This window comes from Marmota marmota, unplaced genomic scaffold (genome assembly GCF_001458135.2).
Source record: "Marmota marmota marmota unplaced genomic scaffold, marMar, whole genome shotgun sequence".
NCBI classification, from domain to species: Eukaryota; Metazoa; Chordata; class Mammalia; order Rodentia; family Sciuridae; genus Marmota; species Marmota marmota.
In genome coordinates, this window is record NW_025999842.1 from 35,134,242 (window position 1) to 35,159,648 (window position 25,407).

The window sequence follows — 25,407 nt, forward strand, 5'->3', positions numbered from 1 at the left end:
ACTGGTTACTAGTCTGCAGGACAGAACATTAGAAAGGGTGGCTCCAGAATTCTCTAATTAATTAGTCAATACTATTTCATTGTTAGAGCACAAATTTCAGTCTTTGCTGGAATACCTAAAATTCATAAATCTTTATTCAGTAGATTTCTGTTCATTGTATGGTACACATTTGCATTGTTGTTGTTGCTGCTTAATCTCCATTTCTTCATCCACCTTCATTTCGTTCTGAGGACCTCTGTCCTGTTAGATAGTCTCCTGTCAATCAAATCAGTCCTGTCTAGAATCAGACAATGTACTGTGGCTCCTCATCAGATTGTTCCTGCTATAAATTTCACCATGTTAGCCTTCAATTGACTGATTCCAGCCCAGTTCTCTAGTTAACCATGGATTCTGAGAACTTGTGATAATCTCTTGATAATTCCCTTCTGCTGATGTTGACCAATGCAGCATTCTTGCTTGGAATCATACAAGACATTCAACCAGAATTTGGAAGTCCCTTTCCTATAGGACACATTAAACACAGGACTTGGAGACAACCTGTGTTTATATCTTGGATCACGATAATTTTCTTGGGCAAACTACTAACCTCTCTGAGCTTCAGCTTCCTTGTGGGCATAATAATAGTACTGTCTCAAAGAACTATTCTGAAGACTAACTAATTAACAGATTCAAATACTAAGAGCACCTAACAGAAGTAAAGACCTAATACATATTAGCTTATAACGATAATACAAAGTAGATTTCTGAAACATACATAAGAAAAACAAAACTCATAATGCAAACGAGACATTTTATTGAAATAATTACTAAATAAGAAAGTACTACAGGTATAATTTAATAAAGGCATTTTAGAAATTAAATTATATGTTGAGTACTTAGAGAATTCAGATTCTTAAATTTTATTAAGGAGTTCAATATCTGAATTAGGAAAACGAAGTATAATTCCACAATCATTAAAATACTCAATTCTTCAAGGAATCTTCTCTGCTGTGAAGACTTGAGAAGCTTGTCTCCTGGCCTTGAAAGGGAATTTTAAAATATGTTAATTGTAAGCTAGAAATTAACTAATTATATTATATATTAAGTATTATTCTAAGATAAAAATAAAATCTGAATCTTTTTCAAGTAATGAAAATTCCTAAAGGAAAATTCCAGCCTCGAACTTATAAAATTAGTAATCAACAGTTTTTTAAAAAGCCAAGCCATAAAGGAATTAAAGAACATTCAAAATAAAGACAAAAGAGAATGAAATAAAAAGAAAATGTAATTATTTAAGGCATAATGAGTTAAAAGTAAAAGTGCTGGCTCACAGCGGAAAAAACAGGATGGGGAGAGGGGAAGAGAACAACAAAAGAGGAGAGCAATAGGGAGTTATAGAACGAAGAAACTTTTAAGAAAACCATCTCCCTCTACCAGGGGTAGATGAAAACTAGTATAGGTCTGTAATTCCAGCTACTTGGGAGACTGAGGAAGAAGGAGCACAAATTCAATGATACCCTAGGCAACTTAGTGAGACCTTGTCCCAAAATAAAAAATACAAAGGGTTAGGGTTGTAGCTTGGTGGTTGAGCCCCATGAGTTCAACCCCCAGTAAAAATAAACATATATATATATANATATATATATATATATATATATATATATATATATATATATATATATATATATACACATACATATACAAATATAGTAAAATAGGAAATACAAGGGAGTTATGTTCTTCTATAGTTCTCTGTCTCCTTTGCCTTTAAAGTGAAGTAAAACAACGTAAAGTTCTCAAATAGGAGCACCTTTCTTAACATTTTGGGGCCTACGCATTTTCTAAATTTGATGTGCTATAATTTAGCTTCAGTTCATAATGCATGCAGGTTTTTCCATTTCTAGAAATTTTTTCTGTAACACATCACACATCACTTAAATATGAGGTATAAAAGCAAGTGGCACGTCTAAATTCTAGAACTGTGTATCAACAACAAGCTCAAGTGCATAAAGCAGAGCCTCAGGAATCCTGCAAGTCATATTTTATTAAAGAAGAATTATAAAACCACTATGAGTTAGGTCTACAGATTAAGATATATTTTTACCATATTTATTGTTATGTTCATAACTCATATATTAAAAATTAAGCTAAATATTATGAAATTAAATATTTTTATGAAGCTGTATAAAGCAATTGAAAGTTGCTTTTACGTTTAAAAGAGGGACTGGGGCTATAGCGCAGTTGGTGGAGCACATGCCTTGCATGTGTGGGGCACTGGGTTCAATCCTCAGCACCACATAAAAATAAATAAGGATACTGTATTTTTATCTACAACAACAACAAAGTTTAAAAGATATCCATTCCAGAAACTCAGTGATACAGAAACAAATGCTTTGTCTACTTAATGAAACAGAATGAGATGTTAGGAGATACAAAGGGATAATACTAATTTTAACTAGAAATTTTAAAGTTTTGCCCATTCAAGCATCATACTTACAACTTTCTCCTCTGAAGAAAGAGTACCCTCTACTGCCACTATCTGGTATTGCTTATGCTTTAAATTTCCCACAAATTTCCGAAGTTGCTTGAGACTGCTGGCCTCTATGTCTTGCTGTAATAGTTTCTGCATTTCTGGAGAAGGACATCCAGGATCAAATATCAATAAACATAGTGTTCTGTTTTTTCTCTCTTCAATTCCAACAATTGTCCGACTATGACCTATTAAAATATAAAGTAACCAATATATGTCACATCCACCTTCTGCTATACACACACAAATATTAATGTATATATATTCCTGTTCTCTGTATATATGAATATTGTATGGACATATATGTGTGTGTTTAGAATATAAATACGGTCAGTCATTAACGTGTCTATACCTGAGACCTCTCCTAATGCACAAAGTAATTAGTTCAACTTGCTTGTTCTTTAGGGGTTTTTTGTTCAATTTTAGTTTTCTAAAGGCTTCATTACAAAAAAATTCTGCTTCCACTCCACCAATTTTCCTTTCCCTTTCCTAGTCTTTTGATTCCCTTTTCTTTCCTTCTTCTTTAATCAAATTATCTTAAATAAAATGGCTTGAAATTGACTTTCCCAGAACAAAAATATAGTTCCTAAAGGGAAACAGAAGTAAATTTATATATACTAGATATCAATGGGGAGGGCTTAATCTCCTATGGTTTGTATTCCTAATCAATGATTATGTCTCTTTATTCTGTCAATTCAAATCATCCATTTAACAAACTTGATCAAGTATCTCTATGCCAGGCACTACTTCAGCAGCAAAGAACATAACAGCAAACAAAACTGACAAAAATGCCTTACATAATAATAGACACTGTAAACAAGGTAAAGAAGTGAAGGAAATACCAGTAGAGGGTAGTTGAGAAAAGGAGTTGCAGTTTTAAATAAGGTGGGGCCAGAAAATGCTTCACTTAAGTGACATAAGTGATGAACAATCAAAGAAGAGTGAAGCAAAGAAAATGACGAGCTGAGGATATGGCTCAGTGGTAGAGTACTTGCTTAGCATGCACCAGGTTTCTATCAATGATACCAAACAACAACAACAATAACAACAAAAAGAAAAAAGAAAGGAAAGAAAAGAAACAAAACCCAAGAAATGATGAGTTCAAAAGACCCTTAAAATGCCAGGAATATGATCCTTCGTTACCCAAAACTGTACTGTAATGACCCAGTAGCTCTGAAAACGAGAGTATTGTCACAATATTCCCCCTCCTCCCTATTATCGGAAACTTAAATCGTCCAAAAGTGATAGACAATGTATTGTCTTCCAAAGAACATTGTTTTATGAGTCATACTAACCTTGATGCTGGAGATAGATAGGAGGTTTAGATGTCCATACTACCTTGGAATTCCCTTCCCTCTCTGAAGAATAATAGTTCAGGATCCATTCAAATAAATGAGGGTGTGTACCTGAAGGACCAGTTGACTTGTGAAAATCAATAATACGGCACCTAATAAAAAAATTGACAAAATGGACTTTCACTGATGTAATTATCAAATACAAAAAAATTTTTAGATCTGCTAATTCTTTCTAGGAAGGAAGAAAGAAGATGATAAATTTTTATTATTTAACTTGAAATTTATTATCTTTGTGGAAGAAACAATTATTTAAATAACTATTCACAACAAGATTTATGTCTGACCTAAAGGTTACAATATTTGCTGACATATAAAATCTCCTTGAATAGTAAATGAGTATCATGCTTGATTTTTAAGTAATCAACACATAATCAGGACACAGTTTTTATTCTAAATTCTTTAACCCTGATGATCAGTTTAAAGCTGACTTCTGATTTTACTTCCTCAATAGCCATTTGTATACACTAAAAATATACAGAATACTTTTAATTTTCTCAAATTCTAATAACAGACAAGAATATACGTAAAGATCATAGGAACCTGTGTGTGAACCCACATCTGTCCTTTTATCTATCTCCTACTTGGCACCAGTTAATGGTGGTGTGCCTCCTTCAAGAAAAGTCACCCTTGAGTAAATACTGGTTATAATATTCAACAACTATTTTACAAAGATCAAGTATAACCCAAAGCATTAACAGAATATCACTTCAAACCACAGCACAAGACAGCCTGTTCTTGTCTCTCTAGGCAATAAATTTCCAAAATATCCAAATTGGACTGGTTGCTAACCTCTGTCACATTAAATTTAATGCTAAGAACTTGCAACTAATTACTGAGTTTCGGGTGCTCAAATAAACTTCTGGATAAACTGTTTAGATGTAGGAACAGTGCTTTAGGGTCAGCAGTCTGATTTCATGTTTAGATTTAAAATAGTGAATAGTACCCTACAGAGTATAATTTTATACAGAAGAAGACATTTAAACAGAAATTCAGAATATATTAATAAAAAGGAATATTTAACTCAAATAGTAAAAGGGAAAAGGAAAGGCAATGATTAAGAAAAATTTCAGAAATCTTTTCAGGAAGGGAAGAAAATCAGCAATCAGCAATATTTATGCAATTATAATGTAAACTCTATCTTTAATAGAAACCGACTAAGTCATGTTAGACTGAGGGTGAGCAGGTAGAACAATTTTTAAAAAAGCAATGGATACTGTCTACAACTGATAAACCAAGAAACAGCTACAAACGCATGTTATTTAAAAACAATGGGAGTAAAAATTGCCTGTGAAAAATTGGACTTGAGAATACAGAGAGCATGAGACCTGAAATATGGTGCTGGTTTTCCCTACCTATATATATATCTCTTGGATAAAAACAAAATTTTGGGAAAAAACAAAACAAAAAACAAACTACCAAAAAACTAAAAGATATAGCAATGGCATTAAACTGAAATTTTCAGGTACATACTTTACCCTCAGGGAGGTCAGGAGTGTATATACTTCACATGCTCCAATCCAGGCCTTTGTTCCCTGTAACTTGTTATTAAGTTGAGAGGCCCCATGAGGATCAAAACCTTCCTTCCATGCATCTTCAATCATAGACTGAATTTTTGGAATGCAAGGAACTGACATACCTAAAATTATTTTAGCAAATAAAGTACATGACAGTTAATAAAGTACTGAACAATATCACTTGGCAGTATGTCATATACTGTGAAGGAATCCACAATATGGATTTTAAGACAGTTATTCCTAATATCCACTACATAATTCTCTCCCTCCAATCAGATTTCAAGTTTCTTATGTAATATCCACTAAAGCACTACTTTGTTAAAGCTATTAATTATGTATGTTACATTTTAATTCACTCCATTTCATATGTGTATTATATCAGAGACAAGCTCAGAGTTCAGTATTTTCATACCTTTCAAGCATTCATCATAGGCATCATTTTGTAATAATGATGAAAGTAGCATTTGGAAATTTCTGTAACCACAACCCCAACCTTTGTCTCCTAAAGATGAATGAAAGTGATCCACTGCCGAAGAAAGCCACACATGCCTCACATCTGTGGCAGCATTCTGATAATATCTATGAAGGGCTTCAATAATTCCTAAGAAAAGACAGAAGATGCAGAAGGATTTGTTTCCACCATTATATGGCTCTATACCAACCCCATCCTCAAACTACATAGCTAAATCCGAACCATTCCATCTCTTTCTTTATCTTCTTACGGCTACAACTTTAGCTCATGACCTTGCTTATTACTACAATCCAAGTTTCCTGACACTAGAAAATTATTTGTTACACTGAACTAAAGTTGTTTATATTTCATACCTCCACATCTGCAGGACTCAACACATAAAAGTAGAACCATTGTATGAAAGCTTTCCTTGCCTCTTCATTTTATAATATATACTGTTGGAGACCATTCGGTTCTCAACAATTTGCTCCCAATCAAAAACAATACCTCTCTATAACCTACAAAATAGTATTAGTTGATGGTACATGAAGCCTACTGCAAGCAATCCTTAAATTTACCTTTATTTCAGTATATTCTCCTTGTGTTTAGAATCACACAGATCCTTCAAGGATCAAATGGTACTGTTCTCAAGGATCCTTTTTCTGTCTTGTTTTTCTGAATAATCACTGCATTTATTTTTTGTGCCCTCTAGGTACTAGTCACATTTTGTCACAGAATACTACAGTTCTGTGCATATATTCTACATACTATAAGGACTCTATAAAGTTTATAGGCATGGATATCTTACTTACATAGCGCATACTTTCTTGTTTTTTCCCCATACTTTCTTATAACATGGGGCACCAAAACAACAATAGCCAAATGCTTTTTATTTGAATGATGGATATCCTAAAAGAAGATGGACTTTTGTCTTTAAGAAGGTAGATCAAAGGTTTAAGTGGTATAGAATTTATATAAGGAATATTATACTGCAGCTAAAATTAATGGAGTACAGCTATAAGAATCAATATACTTGAGTAAAGCAATTTGGAGCATACATTTTATATCCCATTATTATGAAGATTAAATGCATGTAAAAATAGTATGTAATATTTATGGGGATGTATATATTTAATGATAATGATTCCTTTTGTTGGGAGTAGGAATTAAAATCAGTGAGGGGGTACACCAGGATTTAAAATACAATGAAAGAGTTAACAGCTTTAAAAATGTTAAAGAATGTGACAAAACATTCAGATTAAAAAAAAAAAAACACTGAGGGGAATAGTTCATATAAATATATTTTTATATAAATTTTTTTACTACCCTAACATATATACAAAAAAAGCAATTTAAATAACCACTTATCAGGAGAAGGACATGCTTTGGAATAAGGCTGACCTGATTATGAATACTGGCTGGGCCAATAACAACTATATAACCTTGCCTTCAGAAAATTATTTAACCTAAGCTAAATAATCTCATGCAGAATATGTAACAATACACAAGAGGATGTTTGTTTCAAGGTAAGTGACATAATGTATAAAAAACTTTTAGAATCCAAAAAAATGTACTGAACATAGACTAGCTATTAGCTACATGTGACTACTAAGCATTTGAAATGTGGCTCTTCTAATACAGGTGTGCTATAAAATAAAAAACACATACTGGATTCAAAAGAATGTAAAAAGAATGTTAAATATCTCATTAATAATTCTTAATATGATTGCATGTTACAATAATATTTTTGATACACTGGGTTTAAACTCTTAAAATGATAGAATTATGATGGTGCAACACAACTTTTTGACTACCATAGTACACTTTGAATTTTACATAGTGTACTTTAAATTTTGGTCTTTCCCTGAGCTGTGGATGTGGAGTAAGATATTCTCTCCAGATGCTGGGTAACAGCTGTAAGCTACAGTTCATAGTCAGTCATGACATTACAAAGATAAACTACTGACATCCTACAGGGTACTGTATTGCTAAGCTATGATGTTCGGCAACTTAGGTGTATAAAATGCATTTTCAACATAAGATATTTTCAACTTACAATTGGTTTGTCAGGCCATAACCCCACTGCAGGTCTAGGAACCTGGGCTTCTAAAATTTTACCTGTGTCTTTTTACTTTTTTTTAACGTGGCTCTGAAATATTTAACTCTGTATATGGCTCCTACTAGGTTTCTATTAGCATTAGTCTATTAGATGATTAGCACACTATTTGAACTTACTCTCACCTCATACCATATAAACCTTGGATTGTGAAAATCAAACAAAATTAAATGATTTTATTACCTCAGTGGTATATGCAATATTAAAACTATGATTTTGATATAAAAGTACCCACCAGAAGTTTTTGTTTTTCCATCATCAGTACCAAGAGCTAGCGATTCCATCATTTCAGCTTTTCTTCTGTGAAATTCAGATGGAAGCATCCTACCCTTATTTACTTCAATCTCCATGTTTCGTAATTGCTGTTGTTTGTATCCTCCAGAATTATCTAAACCGTATTGTCGCTATTGAACGTAAAAACAAAGGGCATAATTTTTATGTTCCTGTACATTAATGAGATGGAAACTTGCCAGTTTTATTTATTTGGAAATGTATATCAAAACATTCTGGTTTACAGGTTTTTTACATAAATCAACTTAAAGATTTTTATGAGAACTATAGAGCACAACTGTGCGCGTGCGCACACACATGAAATTTTCAACTTAATTATTAAACGACTACTATGGCCATTCTCCATAAACAAACACTTTGTTTCCTTATAGTAGGGAAAACAGAGGGTCCTGTCCTTCTAAAGATACTGTAAAAGGCAGAAGAGTTCTGAACACACTACTGACGTTTTCAAGGAAATTTGTCAGTTCTTTTAATTTGCTGCCAAGCTGATCCGCAAAGATCTACTTAATCAATAACTCATTCTCCCAATAATGTTACATAGTAGTTATATAAGAAACCTCCATAAATACTGGAAGTTTTTTGTACTGATAATGTTGAAAGGGCATTTTGCATTTTATATTATCCCCAAAAGACTTAGGAAAAGCCATTTTCTTTCCTCCTCCAAATCCTGGTGGAAAAATGTTTTGTGAATAAATCAATCACTAGTAGAAACAAAATCTGAAATTAGATTTTTCCAAAGCACATTTCATGGAAAAATAGCCATGCGTGAAATATTGCAGAAAAAAGACAAGAGGTCAACAAATCTGGGAAAATGATATTCATAACGCATACTGGTATATTAAAGGTTTTAAGAGGTGTAGTCAAGCTGGTTTAATTGAATACTTTCAAAACTATTTGATTATAAACACTTATTATTTATACATTATTCTATAATACATAGGAAAAAAAACTCTGTGAGCATTATTAGTCCAAATAACACTATGGTTCACAAATTAGAAATTAAAAAAAAACTATGAAAAATATAAATCCATTAAAAATGTAACAGTCTAGCTCAACAAATATTAAATTCACCTAAGGTAAACACAGTTTCAATATCATTAAACTGCACTTTGTATTACAAATGGTTCTTTCTAAATGCCTAAAATTGCAACCTATAAAAAAATCTAGAACTCAAGAGGCATTTTTTCTAAGTTACCATTCATGTCTAAGTATTTATACAAGTATTTAAATTCTAAGTCTCAAGTCTCATAATTTCTCTATTGACCTACACAGGTTTGAATCAAGACTTTACCGCCTAATAACTGTCTAACTCTGGGCAAATTACTCAATCACTCTATTTCCATTTTTTTTTTTTTTAATCTGGAAAGAAAATTGTGGTGCTGAGAATTGAACCCAGTGCCTCCCACATGCTGGGCAAGCGCTCTACCACTGAGCCACAATCCCAGCCCAAAAAATGTTTTTAATAAGGGCAAAAATAATAGAATAAAGTGTTGAAAGCATATTTTAGAAATAAGAACTCTACCAAATCAAAATATTTTAATTGTTATTAATCTTTGTACCTGCAGTTTCTGAAATTCTTCCATTTCTTGTCTTGATTCTTCAGATCTCCTCTTACTGTCTTCTTCTTGTTGAAGTTGGTGAGCCAATTCTAGATCACCAGAACACTGGACTCTATCCATGCCTATTAGATATTTAGTAAAATAATGTTAAGAATAAAATAACTGGCAGCTCGGAAGGCTATGGCAGGAGGATTACGAGTTCAAAGCTAGCCTCAGCAAAAGTGAGGAACTAAGCAACTCAGTGAGACAGGGTCTCATTATATTAAAATACAATATAGGGCTGAGGATGTGGCTCAGTGGTCAACTGCCCTTGAGTTCAATCTCCAGTACCCCCCCCCCAAAAATAAAATAAAATAAATAATAAAACTGCCCAAATCAAAGCTTACTATCAATTAAGTATTTTTTTAAAAGTTACTGATATTGTTTGTCATTTATTCATGACTGTGATATTGAACCATGGAGTACAATTCTGGCAGAACTCAGAACTGCTTTTGCTAAGGAAATAACCTCTATTTCATCAATACCTAATATTCATTGACTGTTTAAGCTATAACAGATGTTTTTCATTATCTTTATGACAACCTTATGAAGTAGGTTATTATCTACTGAGGAAGCCAAAATTTAAAGAAGTAATACTCTTCATTAATGCTCCTTAACATAAACAAGGCAGATTGCTTTTTCAAAGAAATAGTAAGGATAGGGAGAGAGGCAGTAATAAAGAGCATAAAAATTTACATTTTCAAAGTATAAGTGCTAAATAATAACTTACAGTTTGGCCTCAAACAAATGATATAACTTTTCAACATCTTGCCCTGCCTTCCTCTCTCCTAGTTTCCTTCAGATGCCTTGGAGCCAGTACCTTGTCACCTTGACCCATGTTTTTAGTCAGGGTTCTTGAGAGAAATGTAACCGAGAGGGGAGGGAGGGAAAGGGAGACAGACAGAATGAGAATATGTATGTGTATGTGTACATGAAGGGATTGATTACAGGATTAATCACATGATCACAGAAACTGAAAAGTCCCACAATAGTCTGTAATCTGGAAAACTAGAAAATCCAGTAGTGTGGCTCAGTCTAAGAAGCCAAGAGGCCACCTGTTATGGTTCAGATCTGAAATGTTCCCCAAAGGCCATGGGCTAAAGACTTGGTAATATTAGTTGTGATATTTGGAGGTAGAGCATGTCCCAGTTGGAACAGAAAGGAGGTCAATGGAGGTGGGTCTTTGAAGGGTATGTTTTTGTCTCTGGCCCTTCCTTTCATGCTTTCTTTCTTTCCACTCCCTGGCAGCCAGGAGGTGAGCAGTTCTCCTTTACCTTGTGCTCCCCACTATGATGTTCTGCCTCATCTGAACAATAAAGCCAAGTGACCATAAACTGGAACATCTAACACTATGAGCCAAAATAAATCTTTCCTCCTTTAAGTTGACTTTATTAGGTATTTTGTCACAGTGACGGAAAGCCAAGTAACCCACCATCAAACCTGGGAGACTAAGGGTGCAAGGTCAAGTTCAAAGGCCAAAGGCTCAAGAACTCTAGAAAGGCCACTGGTGCAAATCTGAAATTTGATGAACAAGGGCAGCAGATGGACAACTGGCTCCAATGAAGAAGAAAAAGGCAGAAAATTCCCCTTCTTCAGCTTTCCTGGTCCATCCAGGCCCGTGGTCAATTAGATGGTGCTTGCCCACTTAGAAGGCAGGTGTTCCCCACTCAATTCATTGACACATGCCGATCTCCTCTGGAAATATTCTCACAGACACACCAGAAGAAATGCTTCACCACTTGTCTGTGCATTCCTCAATCCAGATAAGTTACCATCTCCCAACTTGATGGTTTAATTATGTAGCTGAAAAAATCTTTCTTTTCAAACCTCTCAGCCACTGCTATATCTTCCTATTTGGTTCCTCTTTCCATTCTTGGAATATGCACTTGGTGATTAATTTTTAGTCTACCTTAACAAAAGATACAGTGATTTGCTTGAATCATATCTTTATTTTATTACCCACAACAGGCTTACATAATATACATGAAAGCCTATCATAAACACAGTAAGAATTACCAGATAGTCAACTTCAAAAGGGTATTTTTTTCCCAGTATTCCCTTACAATCTTGTCTAAGGGAATATAGATCACCAACTGAAATAAGTGGTACAGAACCATCAGAATAGAAGACTATTCTATCTATACTCAACTAACTTGCACCTAGGGGCTGGGCTGACTGAACAGATTTTGCTGTGCATGGAAATCATTGATTCTGGTACTAGGCTCATGATACTGGTTACTAAGAAATCTTCCCATTACTGGGAATTATCTATAATCCTTTAGAAACAGAAATAGAGTAGAATACAATTGATTTCTTTTAGGGTCTACTTTATGTTTTCCTTCAGCAGGTTTGAGAAACTTATATAAGATACCTTCATGTCTAAGGCACCATAATAATTACTTAATGTCACAATTAAAAGTGACAGAGAACAGAAGAAAACTTTTATAGAGTCATTATTAACCACTAAATAATTTTAGAAGCTGGGGTGAGCAGCTGTAAATGTACCGAAAATGACTTTCAGGTTACGCAGTTCATAAACATGTTGAAAATTATTATGTGCCACGTGGCAGCTTCCTAGTTGACAATTTCTGGTGGCCAAATGCTAAGTTTATTACTTCTAGCTGATAAAAGAATGCTTGTAAATGAAACACTTTCTAAATAACAAAGTTTAATATTCATTCTCTCAAATGTCTGCACCTTCTAAATATTGTTGGCCCTGAGCAAAATCCAGGATGCACAACCCTAGTTTGGATGTTGGTCACCATGGTTCATTCATCCTTTACAACATTTTGTGACATATTTCTAAGGAAAAAGTTACAGATAAATAAAAATTATTTAAAGGAACAAATTTATTTTTAAATATTTATGATTTCCCCTCACCCCATATAACTAATATGAAAATTAGATGTGTCCCAGGAGGCAGAAGTTAAATCAAGACATTTTTATCGTTAGCACATAAACATACCTTGTCGAATGCTGCTTTCTTCTAAATGCAGGTCAACGTGTTCCTGGAGAATATCGTAATTTGTACAAATGAGCCCACACATAGGGCAGTCATAGAATGGCTGAACACAGTCTGTATGAGAGACATAATCCAGTTTCCTTTTTAAAACTTCAAGATTTTTCATTCCATGTTAAAGACTATATACCACTTACTAACCATATAAATAAAAGCACTTTGTGGTTAGGTTAAACATGTCTAAGTCTATTCCCTACTACTCTCATTATATAAATAAAAACCATTTGTAATTGGATTTAAAAGTTATTTTTCCACTCGCAGGGTCAAGATGAAGAACTGAGCATAGTACAAACCTTTTATCACTCCAAAAAAAAAGAAAAATAGTAATTAGCTCTAAGATCTTTAATCAAAAGAAGAAACATGGAAAGGAAAACCAAAGCTTAAAGTAGGGCCAGTCTAGACATGGAATTTGGGGATAAATTCTCAGCACCAAAAGGTGAGATGCTGAACTCAAGCATCCAGCAGAAGGCTGGGAAAAGGGATCATACTGTCTACTTTGGAGGAGATTAAAGAAAAGGATCCACCTGACAGCACTGGAGATAGATAGATCTAGCTTGCCCAGAAGAGATGTAGAAGAAGTACCTCTGTAAGACTCAGACCTAGAGGATAATGGGCACAAAAGAGGAAATGTATTTATGTATATATAGAAAGAAATCACTAGGCAATCCATAAATATAAGGCCTGGTTTGAAAGTGGTGATTGTGAAATACCAAGGTGAAAGAATCATGAAGCTGCTTTATGGGGAGGGGATCACATGAGGGAAAACCCTCATTAAGTTGAATAATTAAATGTGAATTACAAAATATATTCATAGGTCCAACGTTATTAAGGTTTGGATATGAGGTGTCCCCCAGAAGCTCCCGTGATAATGCAGAAATGTTCAGAAGGGAAATGAATGAATGGTGAGAGCCATAGCCTAATTAGTCTATCCTAATTTGAATGGACTAGTCAGTAACTATAGGCTGGTAGGATGTTGCTAGAGGAGGTGATCCTTGAAGAGTTCATCTTCTTTGTGGCTCCTTACCCCTGCCCCCTTCCTGCTTGTCATGAGTGAGCAGACTTTCTCTGCCATCCTCTTTGGCCATGATGTTCTGCCTCCTGTTAGGCCCAGCTCAATGGAATCAGCCATCTGAGACCTCTGAAACTGAAATTCAATATAAACTCCCTCCTCTATGTTATTCCTGTCAGATATTTAAGTAGACAGTAAAAAGCTAACACACACAGATATTGATATCAAGAAGTGGGGCTTTTGCTGTTGACTCCCCAGAAAATGTGATTTAGAAGCCTTTGGAGCTGGTTTGCAGAAGGAATTTGGAAAAGTTTAGAGATGCGGGCTGAAGAGAGAAGCCTTAGAATTTGTAAGCAGAGCTTAATGACTAATTCTGATAGGAGCTAACACCACCAGAATGCCCATAGGAATGTAGACTATGTCCATGAGATTTCAAAGAAAAGTGAGGACTCTTTTGGGAACTAGACTAGAAATCATTCATATTATAATCTGGCAAAGAACTTGTCTACATCTTGCCATGTCCTGACACTTTGAGTAAGACTGAATTTAAAGGCGTCAGCCTAATTAATACTGTAATGTCCACAGAAAATTTCAAGGCAGCACCACATTCAGGCCACGACATGGATATTGCTGACAACTTTTAGCCCAGTTTACTGTGAAAATTGGAAGCAGAAAGCAGTTAAATGATTTTTTAAACTTGCAGTTCAGCTAGAAAAGTGCATGTAAAACTGGGGCCAAAGAAGGTGTGATGCTTATAGAAATTACAACCACTGAGATGCTAATTACTTTGCACAAAAACAAAAGAAAAAATGTCTTGAGGGGCACCTCAGAAATTTGCAAGACCACATCCACTGGAAGCTTGAGGATATAAAAGGGACTAATCCTTTGAGAAGAATCACAGGAATGCTCTGCTTGTAGGGGGGGGGGGGGCTAGGAAGTTGCTGCACTGTGTTCAACCACCTGGGAGCCAGGCAAAGTGTAGTAGGGTCGGTATCTCATGGACTGCCCCTGGGGATGATAATGTGAAAGTCTGAAGGTGAAGCCAAAACCATTATAGAGACCCCGAGAATTAAGAGATGCTTTTATCTGCAGAGAAAAGCTGCAGTTGAGGTGACATCCAGGCTAAAAGAGAGACTATGGTCACTAAAAAACCCAAAGGTCAAAGAGGCAAGACTGCCTTTGAAGAGCACATTACATTGTCATGGTCCTACATGCTATGCCAGGAGTTCTGGGATATTTGCCTGGTTGGGTTTGCATTCTGGTTTGTCCATATTCCTTTCTATGCCTTTTGGAATGAGAATATTTACTGTGTCACTGTATATTCAATATATGTAACTTTCTTTTGATTTTTACAGGGGCTCATAACCAAGAGTTTACCTTGAGTCTCAGATGAGACTCTGGACTTGGACTTTTGGGCAATGCTGGAACTGTAAAGACTACGGACTTCTTGGAGATAAACTAAATATATTTTGCATTGTGAGATGGTCATAAGCTTTTGGAGTCCAGGGGAGTAATGTTATAGGCTGGATATGTGGTGTCCACCAAAAGCTTGTGTTAATGCTGTAATGTCCATAGGTGAAATGATTGGACTGTGAGAGCTATAGCCTAATTAGTCCATCCTATTTTGAATGAACTGCATGGTAACTCTAGGTAGGTGGGGCACTATTAAGAGGTGTGACACTGTGGTTATACCCTAGAAAGAAGGGTACATCTTCCCTGTGGGGTGAGTCTCTCTCTGTCTTCTTCCTTGCTGCCATAGGTTAGTGGTTTTCCTCTGCCATGCCCTTTGGACATGATGTTCTGCCTCAAGAGTGTAAAACAATGGAGTCGGCTGTTTATGGACTAAGATCTCTGAAACTGTAAGGCAAAATAAACTTTCCCTTCTTTAAGCTGTTGATCAGGTACTTTGGTCTCGGTGATGAAAAGGTCACTAACACAAATGCCATGAAAAACAATTTGGAAATCCACAAATTCAAGAAATCATCTGTGAAGAAATGGAGATAAAAGTCATCTACAGAGCAAAAATCTAATATAAGTATGTTTAACAGGAGGAAAGTCAATCTTTGAAAATATTCTCCAAAACAGCACTAAGAAATAAAAGTATACAGTTTCCATAAAGGACATTAAAAATGTTGTAGCTAGGACATAAAAAAATTTTTTCTTTCAGTCAGTTCTCTATGATAAAATGTCTCAGAACCAATGCCCAAAGGAAGTTTTTGCTCATTTTTTGGGCATCACACTCACTATGGCAAGCCAATCTCTCCATTTCTTCTGGTTTGAACTCATCATCAATTTTCCTCAATGTGCAAGCACTACACTTCATATCCCTGTATACTAAACCACTAAAAGTCCATGTCCCACAGCTTAGCTGTCATTGGCCATCCAGGGCTGATAATACCTCTGTCACTATTCTAACAATCCATTCAAATTAGTCAGAGGCTGTGCCTTAAGGCTTTAACCATCCTTAGTACATCCACTCATTTTACTGAACTATTATCATTTTTATTCCCTCAGAGTTTCCTATTATACCCTCCAGAAATCACATTGTCATCAGTCAGCCTCTTATATCCACAATTTTTCTCTGAATATTCATTTTACCTTCTTGCATTAACTGAAATCTAGTTGGTTCATTTCCCTGACAGTTCCTGAACACACACATAAGCAATTTTTCTTTCACAATTCAGGGTCCCAGAAGTAGAAACAGTGTCTCTTTTGTTCCCTTTCATTATTTTCAAACCAGTTTTCTTCCTTGTTTCTTCAAAATCTCCATCTTTCACTAACTCGTGTCACTAGAATATAGAATTCCATACCCCTTCTTAGTAGTTAATATTTTCTAAAATTTTAGACATGTCTTTTAGATTTCAGCCCTTGAATGACAATCATCTTTTTCTAGCCCCTATATTGTGATTATTCTTAGCAACTTCAATATCCATAGGAATGGTTCTTTACCTTCATTCCCAATAATCTTTTTCTTTACCCTGACTGAGCCATTGATTAATAAGAATAGACACTTCATTTGTATCTCCAATAACTGACCCACCTTTGAAATCTCTATTCTAAATATTTCTCCTCTCATCCTCCCACCTTTTTTTTTTTTTTTTTTTTTTTNACAGGGACCTGAAACCTCCAAAGTAAGTTCTAATAATGTAACACTTCCCTCCCTGTCTCTCTCCACTCTTTGCCTATTCCCTAATTCAAGGTAGTTGTTGACCATGAGTTTCTTTTTTAGTTCTACCAGTCTAAAGTCTTTGGCTTAATTAAAACTGCTAAAAAGAAGTTACATGCAGGCCCTATGTTTTTATCACTCATCACCTCTCTCTTGACTTTTTATTTTTCAGCCTAGATTCCATGCCTCCATGACTTTTTATTTTTCAGCCTAGATTCCATGCCTCCATGACTATTGCTCCTTTAAACCAACATCAAACTCCCTTGTTTCTTTTATTGTACCTGAATATTAGTTAAATCCAACTACCTAATTTTGCAATTTTTGTACCTTTAATGACAATCAGCTTGTTTTTCACTCAACTACACATTCAAACTCATAAGGCTACCATAAAACAAACTTGGCACTAGCTTGCTGAGAAACTTGTAGGAAACAGTATACAACAGAGTAGTATCAGGCACTTATCATCAGTGGGGTCCTTGTCCCAGTCGTTAATTCTTTCATTAGTAGATAATAAAAGCATTTACTTAGAACACTGGCAGGAATCAACAGACAACTATCAAAATTAGTAAGATTTGAACAAGACTAGATACCTTAGAAACTGATGGTGCTTCTATAAATGGGCAAGAGTTAATTATATAAGAGAAAAACTCCAGTTTACAAAAGCAAAGGAAATTGAACTACAGGATAAAGCTAGCACAAATATGCAATAAAAAAACAAACAAAAAACTTTATTGAGGGATATAAGATGACTTAAATTCATGTGGAAATGTACTTTGATATAATTTCAAATATTTCAACAGAATTATCAAAGAATTTGACAAAAAGATTCTAAAATTCAAAAGTAATGAGAATGTCTACATTAATAATGGAAAGAAAGAGAAGAACTATAACATGTTATAAAGCCATAGTTATGAAAACAGTGAGAAAGTGAGGTCATAACAGTTAAGCAAATAAATAAAATAGCACTAAAAGAACAGATACTGAGCCATACATATATGAAAATTTAATAAAAAAGATAAAATCAGTGTTAAACCTGGTTTCTATAAAAGGAAAAACTCAAAACTTAGATCTTAAATTCTCACAACATATACAGTACACTTGATACCTACATACACAATCCAGATGAAGTTTTAAAAAGGTGGGAAAAAAGAACAAAGAATTAAGAGTTTTAGGAGAAAATATAGAGAATACATTTACAAACTCAAGTCAAGAGCATGTTTTTAGACAATACATGTAAAGTGTACATAAATAAAAGTTAAATTCTGAGCAAAATTAAATCATAACCAATAGCCTATTGAATACAGCTGCAGTAAAGAACTAGTACTGAGAATATATTTTAAAAACAACTAAAAAAGACAACAGATAATTGGACAAGAATATAACAACAGTTGGAGAATGCACTTAACTCAATTGAAAAGTATACAAAAAATGTAACATGTACCTTGTAATAGAGGAAATTAAAATATATATGTGAAAAAGATATTAATTTCACTGACAATTAGGGAACGCATAAAAGAGAATCTAGACACTGACTATGCCATTTACAAAACTAATTCAAATGGATCAGCAATCTAACTGTAAAATGCAAAAACTCTAAAACATTTAGAAACTGGCATTGTGTTGTTAGATATAGCACCACAAGCATGAGTCATAAACAAATGTTAAGTTCTGCTTAACACTTCCTTCTGTGAAAAACAAACTATTAAAATTAAAAGCATCACACTGGGAGAAATAATCGCAAAATATATATAAAGGACCTGTATCCAAATACACAAAGAAATCTTAAAGCTTGACACTAAGAAAAACGCATAAATCAGTATGTACAACTATAATGCATCAATAAAAATATATGGGGAAAAAAGACAAAAGATCCTAACTATATATGCACCAATGATAAAGCCTCAAAATACATAAGTAAAACCTGACAGAGCTGAAAGGAAAAATAAGCAAATTTACAATTATAAATGTGGATTTCAACAATTCCTTCTCAAAAATACTAGACAGGAAATCAGCAAGAAAACAGATAATCTAAACACAAACAATAGGATCTTAAGTAACATGTATAGTAAGTATCCTCTACCCAAGAAAGCAGAATATACTTTTTTCCTCAACCACCCATGAAACATGAGCCACAAAATAAGCCTCAAAAACTTCAAAAGAGCTGATATCATAATGTATTCCCTGATGATAATGTAGTCAAAGAAGAAATTAACACAAAATTAGAATCTAAGAGAGTCTACATGCCAATGGGCTGGGGGAAGTAAAACACAAGTTCCAAAACTAATCTCAATGGAACGTTATATATAAATCTGCATCAAAATCCTTTTTCATAACTGTATTTTTGTATTGCAATAATGGCAATACACATAATTTTATACACAGAAACTTGATTGTTTTAAAAGTAGTCATCTCACAAACCAACTTTAAGACCCTTCATATTAAACTGAGACTACTGTTACTTATAATAATTTATAATAAAATGAACACTTTACCTTCTAATGGAGTGTCTAAAAGACTGGCATGCTTTGTTTTCACATGAGTTTCCATATCTTGACCACATTCCTCTATTTTTCCACAAAATGGACATTCAGGAGGACTATACATTGTTTCATAAATTGGTTCTTTTATTTCAGATAAGCCAGACTGTTTTCCCCTACTTTTCTGGAATTTTCTAGATTCACTTAAGTTCTCTGAATAAACTTCTTTACGTTTTAAAGTATCATCCTCAGGCAAGCTTTGAGCTGAACCTTTTGGATGATTAGATGCACAAGCTGAATGAATACTTGAATTAACTCCCACTGTACTCTGTAGACTGTTGTCCTTGTTATTTGAAGTTCCATTCTGCATTGTATCTATCCTCTCAAAGTTTCTTTCCTCTAGTGTATTCTGCTCAAAATGAGCAGTTTCAATATGAAAACACATTTCATCATAATTTACACCTGACAATTTGCAAAAAGGACATATAACTTCATTTTCCATGTGAACAACTAGCAGGTGAGCCTTCATATCCGGTTCTGAGGTTACTGTTTCACCACAAATGTCACAGGAAAGCATGGTATGATAGTAGCTAGAATAAAGAACACAATATTATTTTAGTGTCAAAGTAGGAGTTGAAAAAAAATGCCTTTCATAAAATGATTTAGGACAATTCTCTGGTAGTTAGTGCTGTATTATTATGGTGAAGAAATTTTCAATGTACTTACTGTTCCTCAAATACACAAACTTATTGACATCTCAATCAAAATTTCTTTACAGGTTGAGCATCCCTAATTTGAAAACCCCAAATCCTACACAATTGAAAACTCTGAGCATTGACATGTTGCCTCAGTTGAAAATTCTGCACCTGACCTCAAAGGATGGGTGGCAATTAAAATACAAGCACATTAAAAACTTTCAGACTAGGTATATAAGTTGTTTCCTTTCAGACTGTATATATATATATAAGTTGCTTATGAAACATAAACAAAAGTACACATGAAACAAAAATGAATTTTATGGTTAGATTTGGGTTCCTTCCTCAAGATATCAATCTCATTATGCATTTGTAAGTAGTCCAAAATCCTAAAAAAATCCCAAATCTACATTTCCAGACCCAAGCACTTCAGATAGGAGATGTTCAGTACGTACTCTGTTTCAAGCTGTCAAAGGTAATAACAATGAAAACAAATAATTTTAAAAATAAAATATTTCAAAAGGTATATCTGGTCCAAGGCAGTAGAAAAAAATGTTTAAGAAATTGTCTGGGGGAAAGGCTCAGTAGTAAAGCCTTTGCCTAGCATGTGTGAAGCCTCAGCATAAACAACAACAACAACAAATTTCAATTAAAAATAAATTTAATTTCCAGGTAAAACAAGTCAGGTAAAAGACAACAAAGAGAAGTAACCTAGGGGCTGTGGATTTAGCCCAGTGGCAGAGGGCTTGCAAGGAGGAGGGAGGGGAAGTCACCTATTTATTGAATGATTGACCTAAATATAGAACTTTAAGGTAGGTTATAATGGGAAGGAGAACTAAACATATCTTAATGGCATTTCAACAACTTTAGATATATCACACTAACTGAAGTATTATTTAATATCTTTTTACACATAAAGAAACCCACGATAGGACAAGGTAGCCAGGAAAAGGTGGAAACCAAAATGCTAACCTGGTCATGCTCCACAGCCTGTATTCAACCCAAAGGAGAAAAGCCAAGAAGTTCTAATAGAAACTTATTTCCAAATCTAGAAAACTGTCTTACAGTTCCGGGTTTCACCATTAAGTGGTGTCATCTCTTTGAGGTTCGGTCTGTAAAACGGGTTGTATTAACAGTTACTTTTGGATTTTATGAAGTAATAAAGTACTGACTACGAATCAGGTAGTGTTAATAAGTAATTTGTAAACAATCACGGCCACCACCCTGCTACTACAGACCATTGTTCAGCTTAGAACTATTCTATAACAAACAGGAAAAGAAAAATAAGGACATTATTTCCTACATTTAAATATATTTACAGGCCTCCCTACCCTGTCCTCCTTTTCCTCATTTCTCTACATGCAAGTGAAAACAAGTCCATTTTAGAAGGAAGTTCTCTTGGTTCCCTAGTGCTAGGAACACCACACTAGAGTTTATTCTAGCGGCTAGGACATGGCACCGGATACACTTGATGTGACAAGGCTCAGAAGTGAGAGACTGAAGGCCAGTGGCAGGAGTCTCCCAGGGTACCAGGTCAGGTTGGGGGCGGGGCAAGGTGCCAGGTCAGGGAGGGGGTGGGGCAGGATTTCCGCAAGGCGGAGTCTGTCCAAGTTCTGCGCCAAGGTCCCGAGCTAGAACACGAAACCGATCCAGACCCTAACTGGGTCACAACTTGAAGCCGGAGGAATCAGAACGGGGGCCGTCAGTTCTTACCGACCCGGGGTCCAGCAAGTGCCACACTGCGCTCCACTCGGCTTCCTCTTCGGGTCCGGCGCTGCAGTCCGGCCGTCGGTCCCGCCGGCAGAGGAGCGAGCGCGGGGAGTCCACTACCTCTCCCGGCCTGAAAGACTACGGCCAGACTCTCCAAATCTTCAAATACCAAACACTCACAGCCGAGAAATAATCAGCGACACCCCAAAATCCTAGCCCCAATACTGCATTCAAGGAAAAAAAAAAGAAAACAATTCCTCATTGCCCGGGTCGGAAGGAATCCCAGTGTGCCCTGCTCCGCGCCGGTCTGCGTTGCAGTGCATTCTGGGAGTTGTAGGCTATGGAGATTTTTTGTTTGTTTTCTGTTTCGTTTTTGGATTTTTTGCATCTTTAGCAGATTTGATCCTGTCATTAAGATTTGAACACCTGATCCACTAAGAAGAGAACTAAGACTCTAAGGGTTTTAATACCACATTTGAGCAAATATATTGGGTGGGTCTTAAAGCAAACAGGAGCCTAACTTACTCATTGTCTAGAGTAGTCCTCTAGTCTAGTATCAATAAACGGTCTGTGTAGGTGTCAAGCTAAAAAATGTGTACCACAGTTTTGGAGAATAACTAAGATTTTTTTCCTCATTGTTAAAATATCACCCATAGCTAATATTTGTCTTTTTAATATTCAACAAATATTAAAAAGCTGTACCTTAAAAAGTCATTCTATACTAATTTTTAAAATATGGGGGGAAAGGCATTTTGAAAGTAGAGCTGCAGCAGTAACCAAAATACACAACATCCGGAACAATTAATGTTTACATTCTGGTGAGTCATAGAAGATAAATAAGTAATAAACTAATCTTGACAACTGCTATGAAGATAACTAAAATTGGCTTAAAGAGAAATTAATGTTAGGTCTCTGTGAGGAGGGGAGGGTGCAGATGAACAAACCCATCAACAACATGCGAACATTTCAGTCAGATAAAATGATAACAATGAAGATTTAAGGCTACAGTCAAAACACTTTGGAATTAGAGCAAAATGTGCTATAGAAAAGAATAATTACAAGATGAAGCCAGAGTTGTACATAGTGATCAGATGGATATTTAAATAGGTGGATACATTATGTCATATCCAAAGCCTAGTTGTGCCAGGGCAGCAGGATAGGTTTGTAACAGTGGTCCATTTTATGCTTTGAATATAGCCTTAGTGCTCTGCCACTGTGACTTATTTTTAAAAGAACATGTTTTTCTTCCTTTCTTCTACACCTCTCCAATCCCTTCCTCCTCCTTATCTCATAGGAAATAGGATTACCTTTCTTTCCCATCTGTCCTTGAGTATACACCACCTCAGGGATGCAGTAATTCAGATTTTTGTGGGTGGCACCAAATGAGCTCCCAAATTAACAAATGAATTACAACTCTGGACAGAACACATGAAATGTAGTTTTTGAATCACCTCTTTAAAAGTCCCCTGCTCCCCTTGAGGGACAGAATCATAGCCTCTGGGACAGGAGTCCTCTGTGTTTCTCCATTGATACCAAAGCAATAAAACTTCTTTTCCCTTTTTCTCAAAACTGTGTCCTCATTGTTAGGTTGGCATTGAGGACAAGGACTGAACTTTTAGTAAAAAATTTGGCAACCCAGATGGAACTCAACAGCAACCTCTGTTTCTTGGGCAGGCCTGACTCTCCAAGCAGCCCCACTTTCATGTGCTGAGGATGCAAGGTGGTTGGAGAACTTGTTGAGGGCCAATTGCAGGAATTAGGAAAGTCTGCCTCAGGTGAAATCAGAGGAACTATTCCTGTGAGTAAGGGGAGGGACTGAGAGACTCTCCCAGCAGTTGCCTGAGCTTTTTCTGCATCAGAAACCCCAGCCTTCCTTCTCTCCTGAATTGTAGGGTTGCTCCATCTTGGGCCACTTTGAAAAAAAAGGAAACTGAACTTAGTAAAGTAGCCACATCGTTGGCCAACTGGTGAGTTCCTCAGGCATTGAGACCCTCGATTCCACACATCTGGTTCCTCTTCATGAGAACATCTGATCCCTCTCTGTGGGGACATCTGTGATGCCACAGGTGTAGGAGACATGGTCAAGCAGGACTTGAGAACCTAGAGATATTTACTTATTTCAGGTCTGTTCTAGGTTCTCATTGGTTTGTTGGTCTTGAATTTGGGAATTCCTTCTATATGTCTATGTTTTTGTTTGTGTCTGTTACTACCTCTTTTAAGACATGTTGATTTTATGAGTAGTCTCTTGGGAAAGTTCTTGGCTGGTCTTTAAAAGGTTCCCATCTGTCAGTCAGATCCTTTCTGGTTGTCTGTTTCTTTTTTGTACAAACTTACAATTGGAGTTGGTCTGTCAGAGTAAAGTGAGGTGAAGAAAGGGCCACCTATACTTATAAGCCTAAGAAAAGGATAATATTTTACTGTAACAATCTGGCTTTGAATAGCTTTTCAAATTATACAGTCTTGCAGTTGGAGTTGAGCTGTCAGATGTACTGTAAGTGGAAGAAATTCTGTATGAGCAGATCTGTCTGTTTTAAAGGTTCCCGTCTGTCAGCCATGGTTTCAGGGTTCCTCTGCTTCACTGTTTCTGAGTTTCTTTTTCTAGTATCTGTTACTGGCCCTTTAAGTATGGGCCATACTACATTGATCTTACCACCAGTGTCTCTTAGGAAGAAAGATCGTCCTGAATGGGCCACCTATTGATAGATATAAGCCTAATACCTGAGGACACAGGCATAAGGCTTTATTGATAAATGCTTAAAGGGAAGATCCAGAAGTGACAGACTGAACAGATAGCACCTGTCCCTGAAGGTGCTTTGCCAAGCAGTGCCTCTTCTCCCTCAGTTTTTTGTTCAGCGGTGACCAGTGGGACGAATGATATGTGTCCTTTCCACAGTGCCTTCAGTTCTACCTCAGTCACCACTGAAAAAGGGGTTTTATATGTTACCCTGTAGAAGCAGTAATATAATCAGTATTAGCTTGTTTAGTTTGTTTGTGTGAACAGCTTCCCAAGGAGCAACAGTCCTGATGTTAAAACAAGAAAATAACTGTATGCAGATAACATTAACTTGCCCTAGTTCTCAGGGTATAAGAAAAAGGGTGAGCCAGTGTTCTGTGTGATAATAGGCATTTAGACATATTTAGCCCAGTTACTGTCATTGTTTCCATAATTTGGGAAGGTTTGGGGGAATTGATAGGGGGCATTCAGGGACATGGTGTTGTGTTGTCCACTTTTCTTTAAAGATGGATGCATGATCTGATGATGAACAGTTTATTTTTTTTTAAAGTATTCTGGGGATTTTGTGGGTAAATGTGGTAGATTGAACATGTACATTTACATTTCTCTGCCTCTCCAAATCTAAAATGACAAGAATTTGCAGATATAATTAAGTTATGGATCTAGAAGTGGGGAGATTATTCTACTGGATGAAATGTAGTCACAACAGTTTTATGATGAGGCAATTACCAGGTCTGTGTATTTTGTTTCTCTGGAGGGAGCA

At 35.6% G+C, this 25,407-nt stretch overlaps 1 protein-coding gene across 3 annotated transcripts; it reads right to left on the reverse strand.

Annotated features, from left to right (window-relative positions):
* Positions 1-770: 770 nt before the first annotated feature.
* On the reverse strand, positions 771-22,225 carry Zup1 (zinc finger containing ubiquitin peptidase 1). Of its 3 annotated transcripts, none has more exons than XM_015500588.2 (10): positions 21,918-22,225; positions 19,521-20,095; positions 12,800-12,910; positions 9,796-9,917; positions 8,181-8,349; positions 5,791-5,979; positions 5,335-5,500; positions 3,805-3,956; positions 2,477-2,697; positions 771-1,018 (listed from the first exon to the last, which is right to left on the reverse strand). In XM_015500588.2, the coding sequence occupies exons 2-10, from the start codon at positions 20,080-20,082 to the stop codon at positions 971-973; spliced, it is 1,740 nt and encodes a 579-aa protein (XP_015356074.1). In that variant the 5' UTR covers positions 20,083-20,095; positions 21,918-22,225; the 3' UTR covers positions 771-970. The 3 variants fall into 3 exon arrangements, with proteins under 3 accessions (XP_015356074.1, XP_015356065.1, XP_048649472.1); XM_015500579.2 differs by having other exon boundaries at positions 21,914-22,225; XM_048793515.1 differs by lacking the exon at positions 21,918-22,225 and adding an exon at positions 21,173-21,903.
* Positions 22,226-25,407: the final 3,182 nt, after the last annotated feature.

Bases quoted from the DNA above. Each gene is read 5' to 3' on its own strand.
- Zup1 (XM_048793515.1), bottom strand. The intron at 9,918-12,799 runs GTATGTTTATGT...AATATCTAATAG, and splicing joins AGAAAGCAGCATTCGACAAG to GCATGGATAGAGTCCAGTGT. The intron at 8,350-9,795 runs GTACAAAGATTA...TACGTTCAATAG, and splicing joins AAGAATTTCAGAAACTGCAG to CGACAATACGGTTTAGATAA.